This window comes from Anabrus simplex, chromosome 1, assembly GCF_040414725.1.
Source record: "Anabrus simplex isolate iqAnaSimp1 chromosome 1, ASM4041472v1, whole genome shotgun sequence".
In the NCBI taxonomy this organism is placed as follows: domain Eukaryota; kingdom Metazoa; phylum Arthropoda; class Insecta; order Orthoptera; family Tettigoniidae; genus Anabrus; species Anabrus simplex.
This window is the reverse complement of record NC_090265.1, coordinates 1,074,834,602-1,074,847,453: the sequence shown is the minus strand read 5'-3', so window position 1 is coordinate 1,074,847,453 and position 12,852 is coordinate 1,074,834,602. Positions and strand designations below refer to the sequence as shown.

The 12,852-nt window shown below is 42.1% G+C and overlaps 1 protein-coding gene across 1 annotated transcript; it reads right to left on the bottom strand.

The window, feature by feature from the left end:
- Nucleotides 1–2,022: 2,022 nt before the first annotated feature.
- LOC136876210 (uncharacterized) lies at nucleotides 2,023–4,051 on the bottom strand. Its single transcript, XM_067149971.2, has one exon. It carries the CDS (start codon nucleotides 4,025–4,027, stop codon nucleotides 2,738–2,740), a length of 1,290 nt encoding a protein of 429 aa, XP_067006072.2. The 5' UTR covers nucleotides 4,028–4,051; the 3' UTR covers nucleotides 2,023–2,737.
- Between the last annotated feature and the right edge of the window lie 8,801 nt (nucleotides 4,052–12,852).

Below are 12,852 nucleotides of genomic sequence, written 5' to 3'. Positions count from 1 at the left end.
CAAACTTATTCGTCTACTAATGTCATTCCATGCCATCTCTCCGCTGACAGCTCGGAACGTACCACTTAGTCGAGCAGCTCGTCCTCTTTCTCCCAATGTCTTCCCAGCCCAAACTTTGAAACATTTTTGTAACGCTACTCTTTTGTCGCAAATCACCCAGAACAAATCGAGCTGCTTTTCTTTGGATTTTTCCAGTTCCTGAATCAAGTAATCCTGGTGAGGGTCCCATACACTGGAACCATACTCTAGTTGGGGTCTTACCAGAGACTTATATGCCGTCTGCTTTACATCCTTACTACAACCCCTAAACACCCTCATAACCATGTGCAGAAATCTGTACCCTTTATTTACAATCCCATTTTGTGCTTTTGCCATGTCAAGAAAAAAGGTGAAACTCTCTACGTTTCGCAGAGAAGTTTACTCCGTGTCTTCAGAAGAAAACTTCGTCTGTTCACGAGCAATACTTCTCTAATAATGACGTTTTGAATTGAAGAATGCTTTTCCGTTAGTCTATGCAAGGGCGTAGCCAGGGCGGGAGGGGGTTAATGGGGGTTAGAAACCCCTCCCCCATTGAAGTTTCACAAAAAGAAAATAAGCAGAAATTGACAATAAACAATAAACTAAATAAACATTCAGAGACGTAATTGTAGAACCAACAGACCCGTAATTCACTTGTATCAGTGTTCTTATAATGACAAGTCATTCAAGCACCTTCATTGAGTTCTACCATCAGTTTGTAACTACTCCCCCACCATCGGCCGATCCTGGCTACGCTACTGAGTATGTCACTAGATGGCTCACTGCGCCAGCCTTCCGAGCACCAATTAAGATGTTTCTTGTTCCATAGTATGCATAGTATGTATGTGCGAAGTAGGTCGCCTAAGGGTGTCAAATAGAAAGACCTGCATCTGGCGAGCCGAACCCGTCCTGGGATATCCCGGCACTAAGAGCCATACGACATTTCATTTCATTTATGTGCGAAGTAAACAGCAAAGTTATCAGACGAATCAGGGACGAATGCGGTAGAAGAAATATTAAATAACAAAAAATAAAATTCAACGAAAGACTAACAGGACAGAGGAATAGAATAGAGCTGAAGATGGAAAGAAAAGTGTGAAGCAGAAAAAAAAAAAAAGAAAAAAAAAACTGAGAAAATGAGTGTGAAGTAGGCAGGGGGTGGGACGGAAAGAAGGACTTGCTACAACGATACATTTGTGGTCTGGACAGAAGGTCCTGAGAAACTTCACCTACAGTATTTCTAAACTACCTAAATCAGCAGCACCTCCCGCCTAACTCACACTCATTTTTCTCGTTTTGTTTTCTACACACTTTTCTTTCCATCTTCAGCTTTATTCTATTATGTTAGTCTTTCGTTGCACTTTATTTTTTCATTTCGTTTGATTGTTATTTATTATTTCTTTTACAGTATTCGTTCCTGATTCGTCTGATGACCTTGCTGTTTACTTCGCAAGCGCATACGACGGAACAAGAAACATCTTAATTGGAGCTCGGAAGGCTAGCGCAGTGAGCCATCTAGTGACGAACGAAAGTACCACTTACTATAGACCACGGCCGACTTGATGCGTCGCTCTAGCTAGCGCAGCGAGGGATCCAGTCGGCCGTGTATAGACCAACGGTAAGGCATTCCTAAATTCAAAACTTCATTATTAGAGAAGTCTTGCTCGTGAACAGACTGTGTTCAAAATCTCCCTAGTTTCACTACTTACTACTATATTTCTAAAGCAGGCATCAGGTTATGTTATTTAACTAATCACGTTTAAAGTACAAATGTTCAGTAACGGCGATTGGGAATTAAAAGTGCGGGGGAAAAAAAATAGACAATAAAAAGTACCCGGGTTTGTGGGATATAGCGGGGGGGGGGGATATAAACAAATACATAAATCAAAACTGGAAAAGAAAAGCTACAAAAGGGTAAGGTTTCTTATGCTCTCTGAGCGAATTTCGACTGAGAGTTAAAGGTTGACAGTTTACCAATGTAAGTGCGGTAATAATACCGGTAGCTGTTTTTGAGATTTTGATTCAATACTATACAATAAAACTTTCATGAAAGGAACAATATTACACATTTAATACAATTAAAAAGAAGTACGGTGTGATTATACAGTTAAAATCATTTAGTATTTGACTACAGAGTAGAAAGTAACAGCCACTAAAGAGATGCCAGACTGACGAAATCAATGCGTGCGGCAAGCGGGTGAATCATACGTTAGTGTCCATGACTTCAGCGATAAATATATACCCTTCCTCACAGCACACTACTTGCTGTGGCACTATACAAATCGGTTAGCTGGGACAAACGATATTTTGTGCGTATTTCCACTAATAATTTTGTTACTAATTAAATAAAATAAAGGGAAGAATTAGCTGAAAAGACAACAGGGCTTTTACAATTTTTTTTTTAATAATTCCTAATTTCAGCCGGCCAAAATGAAATAAGGTGTGGGGGCGACTGTCCCCCCTTCCCTGCTACTGCAAGTGTTTGATCCACCCTAGCGCACAAAAATAGTAAACCAGAGCACACGCCACTTCACAAAATATTTCAACTCTACTAAAGGCTTAACCACATGGAGTTAATAAAATTATTCTTCACACTTGCACCGATCTCTTCACTTAACGGACACAAGTTTCCTTGAGTCAAACATACTAAATTCCTTCCCAAATACAAATAATGTTGGACACAGATAATTATGATTACAATCGCATACATCTCGTAACATCAAGATGTGTTGATTTCACAAATTTCTTTCACAATTTCACCTAGGAGTTTTGTCGCAGGCTCACCACCCAACTGTGTTATAATCTGCTCTGCTAATTCAGGTTGTGACTCCATCAGTTGATAGTCTGGAAGTTCATCTTTAGGTGACATCATGATAGGTAAGAAAAATGAACACAACATATACCCGTATATAGCGTGCTTAGCGAAATCTTCTTTGAAACTTTGAAGGCTGAATTCCGGACCAAGGTTTTCAATCGTGACATTCAAAGCTTGAGAGAGTGTGTTCACTACCATAGTATGGTAGCACTGAAAGAGTGAGTTCCAATGTTCTTTCCGCAGCTCTGCGCTCATACTCATGTAGGCGAAAAAGGCGGTGTCGATAGCTGGGGAAGAATATCGTGCCAATTGTAAGTCGAACATCTTCATTTCACAAGGTTTAGCGTCGTCGCCACTGGAGCGGAAAAATATATTGTTCCTACAAAAGTCGCCGTGGCACAGAACGGCCAAGGGTTCAGTAGGTCGCACAAGCTCCTGCATGAGGACGACAGGGTCACGTACTTGTTGTTCTATCTTCTGTAAGAAATTCAACATACATTCTTCTACATCTTGAGATTTCACATACTTTATTCCTCTTAAGGCAGTGGCTGTCATTGACTGATTTATCTGAGGTGTAGTATTATGGTAACGAGGTTCAGCCAACTTTTGGATAACAGAAAAAAAATCACCAGGATTATGTTTCTTGTAAGCATACGCCAGTCCGTGATAGCGCCCGAGTTGCTGTAGGGCTGCAACACACCTCTCGTAGTCGAGAAATATGTCTTCATACAAAGAAAAATGTTTTGTCTTCAAATTTTCCAGAATAAGAACAGAGCCTCCATTACAATCGGTAACTTTGTAACAATGTGGAAACAAGTCACTGATAGTGAAAGTAAATCTTTCATGATGACTTTTGATATATTCTCGGAATTTAGTAAGCGCCTGTGAATACATGAGGATTTCATTGGCAAACAATACCTTGATATCCATTACCTTTGAGTGGAAATCGTTGTCAGGTTCCATCTTCACAATTAAATTAATTTCGTGAGTGGCATCGTCGCTACCTAGCTGAAGGTTCACTATATACACAGACGAAGCGAAATGGTCCCCAGTCTCCCCCGGGACAGTCACTTTACAGGATAAGATAGTAGCTGCGCCATCTGAAGACAAAGTACCTTCGGCCACTAGGGACGGCAAGAGCTCGGAGCTAATCCATGCTGCGCGGTCCATGGTTCTTCTAAACTGCAGGAACATACGTACGAATGTACACCCACCAGATGTTCTCTGGTTATGTAACGTAGTGAGAAAAACTTCTACCAGCGCCGAAGAGCTAAGTCTCCCGTGATTGCTTAGCAAGTCCTTGACACGGAGCAAGGCAGCGGCAGCATCTTTTTTAATGTCCCTGTTGTGTAGAACCAGTAGAAACGTTGGGCCTGGGCCTCGGCCAAGGTAAATATTGTAAGGTCACTTTGCCTACGTCATACGTCCGGCCGCACGCAAGGCCAGGGCAGCAAAGAGCTTGTATTTCCTTTTCTTTAATCTTCTATTTTTATTTAATCGGTTTATTGTAAGGAAGTTCAGGGAGGTGAACTGGGATATGCGGATATAAATGACAGAAACATAAGTTGAAATAGGTTAATAATACAGGAAACATTACGGCAATATAAAAGTAAACAGAGAAGAAAATTAAGGCAAAGCAAATGCTCACATGTCCGCCTCTGTGGTGTAGTGGTTAGTGCGATTAGCTACCACTTCTGGAGGTTTGGCTTCGAGTCCCGACTTTGCCACGAAATTTGAAAAGTAGTACGAGGACTGGAGCGGGATCCACTCAGCCTCGGGAGGTCAAATGAGTAGAGGAGGTTCGATTCCGCCCTCAGCCATCCTCGAAGTGGTTTTCCGTGGTTTCCCACTTCTCCGGGCAAATGCCGAGGTGGTACCTAACTTAAGGCCATGGCCTTCCTTCCTTCTTCCTTGTACATCCTTTCCAATCTCCCCATCCCCCCAACAAGGCCTCGGTGCAGCATAGCATGTGAGGCCGCCTGGGCGAGGTACTGGTCCTCCTTTCCGGTTTTATCCCCCGACCCAGTTTCACGATCCAGGACACTGCCCTTGAGGCGGTAGAGATGGGATTCCTAGCTGGGCCCGAGGGAAAAACCAGCCCTAGAGGATAAACAGAATAAGAAAGAAAGAAAGAAAGAAAGAAAGAAAGAAAGAAAGAAAGAAAGAAAGAAAGAAATGCTTACATCAAACCAGTGTTAATAATTTACGTGTTTTATGTGTTTTTGAAACTAGTTAAATATTCTGTTTTCATGTTTTATTTATTTATTTATTTATTTATTTATGCCTTTGTATGTGGCAAAGTTTGGGGCTCACGAACCTCTATTACACTAAATCACAACATACAGTACATAGTCACATAATTTGAAAAAATTACAGTGTTAACAGTTTCTAGAAACTACCTAAATTAATGGAGTAAAATAGTACCATAATTGTTGTTTTGTCTGACTCGTTGGCTGAATGGTCAACGTACTGGCCTTCGGTTCAGAGGGTCCCGGGTTCGATTCCCGGCCGCCTCGGGGATTTTAACCTTCATTGGTTAATTCCAATTGCCCGGGGATTGGGTGTTTGTGCTGTTCCCAACATCCCTGCAACTCGCACACCACACATAACACTATCCTCCACCACAATAACACGCAGTAACCTACACAGGGCAGATGCCGCCCACCCTCATCGGAGGGTATGCCTTACAAGGGCTGCACTCGGCTAGAAATAGCCACACGAAATCAAAAAAAAAATTGTTGTTTTCTTAATGATTAATATGATCTATCTACATCACCTAATAGTAGCTCTAAATCATACTTGCTGTCATTCACACTAACATTCATACAAGCTGTTCACGTATTTAAGGGGAAATCTCGACAAGACCGTTTAAATGAGGCTACTGAAGTGCTATTACGTATACTGATGGGCAGAGTGGTCCATAGCCTGGCCCCAACACCTGGAAGGAGTGGCTGTATACAGATGTGTGATTAACTGGTATTATAAGGTTAGAAGTCGATCTGGTATTATGTCCTTGGATAGATGAGAGGAAGTTAAAATGTGAGGAGAGGTATTCAGGTGTAGATTCGTTCGGAAATTAGTGTCGCAGTATATAGTATAGTTTATCGATAAATGAAATGGCGTATGGCTTTTAGTGTCGGGAGTGTTCGAGGACATGTTCGGCTTGCCAGGTGCAGGTCTTTTCATTTGACTCCCGTAGGCGACCTGCGCGTCGTGATGAGGATGAAATGATGATGAAGACGGCACATACACCCAGTCCCCGTGCCAGCAAAATCAACCATTGATGGTTAAAATTCCCGACCCTGCCGGGAATCGATCCAGGGACCCCAGCACGCTAACCATTTAGTCATGGAGCCGGACAGATTATCGATTTTCAGCCAGGATAGCTTCTCATAAGAAGGGGAAATATGTATCCTAAAGTTCAAAAAATATAAATCGCATGCAAGAGTTCATTGCCCTTTGAAATTTCATTGTTTATTCTACAGTTTCATCGGTTAGTACATCACATTAATACATTACTGGAAAAATGAGAGTTTAGTTTTATTTTCATACTATGTGATTGCAATTGGGGAGCTATCTGACGGTGAGATGGTGACTCCAGCCTAGGAAGCTAAGAGAAGCGTAGATAAGTCGTTGTGCTGACCACACGACACCTCATAATCTGCAGGCCTAGGGTGAGAAGATGCATATACCTTTCTGCAGACACTTGTGATGCGGTCATTAATGAAGACACCTAGGATTTTTACAGACTTCTGAAATAGCTTCACCACAGAGAGTCAGAATAGGCTGTTGTGTGATGTTTAGCGTATTTGAAAGCACAGACTGTCCTATTATGATTGCGTGCGTTTTCTTCGCGTTTATTAATAGGCAGTTCTCTTTTGCGTACGAACTACTGTAATTGAATTTAAAGTCGGGTTCATTTGGAGGGTTGCATTGTAATTCGGAGACTTTAAAGTGTAAGTATATCTGAAGATCGTCAGCATAAAGGTTATAGGTGACGTCATTCAAATGAGAAGAAATGTCATTAATGTAGATTAAGAATAAAATAACTCAAAGAATAGACCCTGGAGGACGCCAGATAGCTTAGTCCTCCATTCTGTACTCGTCGTGTTTCATACAACTCGCTGTCGTCTATTTTTGAGGTGAGCCCAAGAGCCGAATAGCAGAATGAGACATGTGAAGTTTTTGTAACTTAGCTAACAATGTATCTATGGTACTTACAGTGTCAAACACACTGCTGAAGTCTAGAAGGATAAGTATGGTCAGCTTTCGTTCGTCCATTGCCCGTCTAATGTCATCCGTAATTTTGATTAGTGTTGTTGCAGTACTATGTCCTTTCTTAAAACTAGACTGTAAGGGATAAAGTACAAGAATGTTCTTTCTAAGTATTTAACTATTTGTTTATGCGTTATCTTCTCCAGAACTTTAGAAAGTGCTGTGAGAATGCAGACAGGATGGTAGTCAGATGTATTGTTTGCTGGAGAGTTTTTTTTGGACTGGCACAATGAGTGCATCTTTCCATTTAATTGGGATATTGCTTGAAGTAAGAGAGGTATTAAATAAATGCGTAATAATGAGCAATCTTATGTCGATTATGAAGGTCACAAATGGAATAGGAATTCATCAGCTCCTGTTGCGTGAAATTTGATTGGCATTGCTTCCCCTTTTTACTTCATGCTCTGTCCGGCTCCATGGCTAAATGGTTAGCGTGCTGGCCTTTGGCCACAGGGGTCCCGGGTTCGATTCTCGGCAGGGTCGGGAATTTTAACCTTGATTGGTTAATTTCTCTGGCACGGGGGCTGGGTGTATGTGTCGTCTTCATCATCATTTCATCCTCATCATGACGCGCAGGTCGCCTGCGGGAGTCGAATCGAAAGACCTGCATCTGGCGAGCCGAACTTGTGCTCGGACACTCTCGGCACTAAAAGCCATACGCCATTTCCATTTTTTTTAATTCATGCTCTGTAATGGTATCAAATTCAAATAAAGGACGGACTGGAGATTGTTGCTTTAATATATTGTCAATGGTGATTTGTACAGATGATGTGTCAGGAGTGTGACGTAATCATCAAGGGACACCTCGGGATCAATATACTTCGCAAGTGGTTTGCCAATACCCAGTGACCGAAGTTGTCGCCATGTGGAACCAGTGTTAATATTTTAGTTTAAGTGCTAGAAATAATTACATTTCTTATTACAAATTACTAGTTTAATTCGGTTTCGAAGAACACGGTACTGCTCATGTACGTCAGCTAGTTGAGTGTGCTTATAGCGTCGGTGTAGTGCGTCTTAACATCAATAGTCAGCCAAGGACAGAGCGGACGTGTTACCCTCATATTACGCTTGGATGTGTGTTTATTATACATCTATAGTCAGCCAAGGACAGGGTGGACGTGTTACCAGCACATTACGCTTGGATGTGTGTTTATTATACATCAATAGTCAGCTAAGGACAGGGCGGACGTGTTACCAGCACATTACGCTTGGATGTGTGTTTATTACACATCAATAGTCAGCCAAGGACAGGGTGGACGTGTTACCAGCACATTACGCTTGGATGTGTATTTATTATACATCAATAGTCAGCCAAGGACAGGGCGGACGTGTTACCAGCACATTACGCTTGGATGTGTGTTTATTATACATCAATAGTCAGCCAAGGACAGGGCGGACGTGTTACCAGCACATTACGCTTGGATGTGTATTTATTATACATCAATAGTCAGCCAAGGACAGGGTGGACGTGTTACCAGCACATTACGCTTGGATGTGTGTTTATTATACATCAATAGTCAGCTAAGGACAGGGCGGACGTGTTACCAGCACATTACGCTTGGATGTGTGTTTATTATACATCAATAGTCAGCCAAGGACAGGGTGGACGTGTTACCAGCACATTACGCTTGGAGGTGTGTTTATTACACATCAAGGACAGGGCGGACGTGTTACCAGCACATTACGCTTGGATGTGTGTTTATTATACATCAATGGTCAGCCAAGGACAGGGTGGACGTGTTACCAGCACATTACGCTTGGATGTGTGTTTATTACACATCAAGGACAGGGCGGACGTGTTACCAGCACATTACGCTTGGATGTGTGTTTATTACACATCAATAGTCAGCCAAGGACAGGGTGGACGTGTTACCCTCACATTACGCTTGGATGTGTGTTTATTACACATCAATAGTCAGCCAAGGACAGAGCGGACGTGTTACCCTCATATTACGCTTGGATGTGTGTTTATTATACATCAATAGTCAGCCAAGGACAGGGCGGACGTGTTACCAGCACATTACGCTTGGATGTGTATTTATTACACATCAATAGTCAGCCAAGGACAGGGTGGACGTGTTACCAGCACATTACGCTTGGATGTGTGTTTATTACACATCAATAGTCAGCCAAGGACAGGGCGGACGTGTTACCAGCACATTACGCTTGGATGTGTGTTTATTATACATCAATAGTCAGCCAAGGACAGGGCGGACGTGTTACCAGCACATTACGCTTGGATGTGTATTTATTACACATCAATAGTCAGCCAAGGACAGGGTGGACGTGTTACCAGCACATTACGCTTGGATGTGTGTTTATTACACATCAATAGTCAGCCAAGGACAGGGCGCACGTGTTACCAGCACATTACGCTTGGATGTGTGTTTATTACACATCAATAGTCAGCCAAGGACAGGGTGGACGTGTTACCGGCACATTACGCTTGGATGTGTATTTATTATACATCAATAGTCAGCCAAGGACAGGGTGGACGTGTTACCAGCACATTACGCTTGGATGTGTGTTTATTATACCTCAATAGTCAGCCAAGGACAGGGTGGACGTGTTACCAGCACATTACGCTTGGATGTGTGTTTATTAGACATCAATAGTCAGCTAAGGACAGGGTGGACGTGTTACCAGCACATTACGCTTGGATGTGTATTTATTATACATCAATAGTCAGCCAAGGACAGGGCGGACGTGTTACCCTCACATTACGCTTGGATGTGTGTTTATTATACATCAATAATCAGCCAAGGACAGGGTGGACGTGTTACCCTCACATTACGCTTGGATGTGTGTTTATTATACATCAATAATCAGCCAAGGACAGGGTGGACGTGTTACCCTCAAATTACGCGTGGGTGGGTGTTTATTATACAATTCACGTGAATGGGAATTAAACATTTCCACTTTATCGTCAATGCCGGTCTTGATCATTATGTCATACCAGGGGCAGAGTTGTGCATCTTGTCTCAGTTGTATTAAATTCATGCTTTTAAAGTCTTTAGAGTAGTTATTGAGAAGAATATTTGATGCAGTCCGCCTCTGTGGTGTAGTGTTTAGTGTGATTAGCTGCCACCCCCGGAGGCCCGGGTTCGATTCTCGGCTCTGCCACGAAATTTGAAAAGTGGTACGAGGGCTGGAACGGGGTCCACTCAGCCTCGGGAGGACAATTGAGTAGAGGGGGGTTCGATTCCCACCTCCGCCATCCTGGAAGTGATTTTCCGTGGTTTCCCACTTCTCCTCCAGGCAAATGCCGGGATGGTACCTAACTTAAGGCCACAGCCACTTCCTTCCCTCTTCCTTCCAATCTTCCCATCCCCCCACAAGGCCCCTGTTCAACATAGTAGATGAGGCTGCCTGGGCGAGGTACTGGTCATCCTCCCCAGTTGTATCCCCCGACCCATAGTCTGAAGCTCCAGGACACTGCCCTTGAGGTGGTAGAGGTGGGATCCTTCATTGAAACGTTTGTTCAGCGATGCGTTGACGGGTGACTCGAGTTGACTGACAGCTACCTGGACACCGTTGAGTTTCCGCAGAAGTAATCAGTGCAATTAACATGGTATTCATGTACTATCAAAAAAAGTGCAGAATTGAAAATTACAGCAAAACATGTTTCGTAAGTATGAGTTATACCAATGCGGTCTGTTGAGGTATTCGAGCAAGGCGTGTTCAATGGTAGTAATTTTCTGTTATACGGGTGTCACAGTCACGAACCATGTCGTGCAATCAGTCGAGAATTCATTTCCTACAGTGTAAAAAGAAAAATGCGTGACGAGATACAGTATGTGAACGGCCATTGAGGTTGCAGAAGTTCATTCCCTCATTCTGTCTAGAAGCAGAAAGATTCCCAAACGGTATGACGATTCTGAAGATAATTCAGCAGAGCAGTTTGTACAGGTCATTAAGCATCAAATATATAAAATTCTCTCACTGTATTGCAGATACATCTGAAAAGGATAAAATTGCACATTTTAGAAACTTCGTAAAAAACCACAGGCCCGTCATGGCCACAGGCAATGGTCAACCTAGATCAAAGAAAAAACGGTACGTGTACTATGATCAACTACTATTCCTTTTACCTCATGTGAAAGGTAACCAAACAAAATCGTCTAACATTGCTCCAGCTAGAACCGAAGGAAATCATGTTGAAGAACCAGCACAGACTTCACGGGCGACAATACAAGCCCAAATGAAAATTAATCAGCTTCAAACTCTCCCAACTCTTCAGCAATAATTAGTAATTCTGCTCCAGCTAAAAGGTCTGGAAACAAACGAACATGTAAAGATCCTAATGTAGTTACTAGCATGCGAAATGCTCTGGAAAGATGTTTTTTCTCTTCGACCAAGGACCTAACAAGTATATTGGCTGCAAGTTTGGAGTTACAAAAAGAGGAAAGACATTCGGATAAAAATGGACACAAAGCTTTTCTTTCATTCGTTTCCGTAATTGACAGCATGCCCCTACATGCAGCAATGCACGTACGAGGTCAAATTTCGCAAGTTTTTTTCAAACTGCTTTGAACAGTTTGGGGAAAGTAGCTGAAGGAGCCTTTCATCTGTATGTAGTGTACCTCCGACCACCCCAACGAGTTACAATACTGACACCAGTGATTGTTACAATATACCTAATTATTTGATTGTACTGTATTACAATAAAATAACTCGTATTTACGTAATAACTAAACTTGTGTTTTCTTCTCATATGGTAATAATAATAATAATAATAATAATAATAATAATCGTATGGCCTCAGCTACCGTGTGCAGACATTTTAAGTTGACGCCATCTGGCTGTCTGCTCGTCAATTTAGAGACGTTCCGTTTTACTCTAGGCTCACCGAGTAAACCGAAACTCTCTTGGACGTCTATGGCTGAGATTTAATGAATTTTGTCGGATAAACACCAAATTTGTCACCAGAGATCTTTTACATGCCGACATCGTACGACATTGGGTGACGAATTGACTTTTTTCCGCCCTTCAAAAATCCGACTACCTCTGTCGGGTTTGAACCCGTTATCTTGGGATCCGGAGGCCGACACTCTACCACTGATCCACAGAGGCAGCTTTCTGATATGGTCAATAATATTAATTCATTTCATGTTTTGGTATTGTACATTTTGTTTATAAGTGGCTGCTTCATTGATTGGTTCATTGTCTTACATAATAAATAAATAGAATGTAAATATATTTGAGTTGTAACTTGCACTTACCTTAATGTCACTACAAGTCTCTCTGTTGGATCAATGCTTTTCCTCATCACGGTGTCTCGTTTAGTAATATGCTCCTTAATAAGTTCAAACAGCTCATCGAATGAAGCAACTGACATTCTATAACACTGAGAGAACATTTCCGGATAGCTCCTGTGTTCGCAAAACGTTAAATGAAATTGTCCAGTGGTGAGCAGATTCGATAACGAAGGGTGAGTCCACCAACGTCTTTTCTTACCAGGTTTCTTTTTAATATTGCTAATAAGTGTAGGAGAATAGCTCCGACAACACAACCTATTTGTACGACGTCCATCATTATAGTATTAGTCCAGTCAAGATGTACATCCGTATTTGTAAAAGGTCCGGTCGTTCTGAATTTTTTATATGTCGTTGGGACCTAAACCAATATTAAAAAAAACATTTGCAATTTCCGAAGTGCTGTGCGAGCGGCGGTGTACCCCAAAAACAATGAAATTTTTGGACTTTTTTTAGGTTTTGCTCAATATTTCAGTGAAGGAAGGGTCT

What these genes read in the sequence shown, in the direction of transcription:
- LOC136876210 (XM_067149971.2), bottom strand. Translation starts at nt 4,027, where the DNA reads ATGTTCCTGCAGTTTAGAAGAACCATGGACCGCGCAGCATGGATTAGC.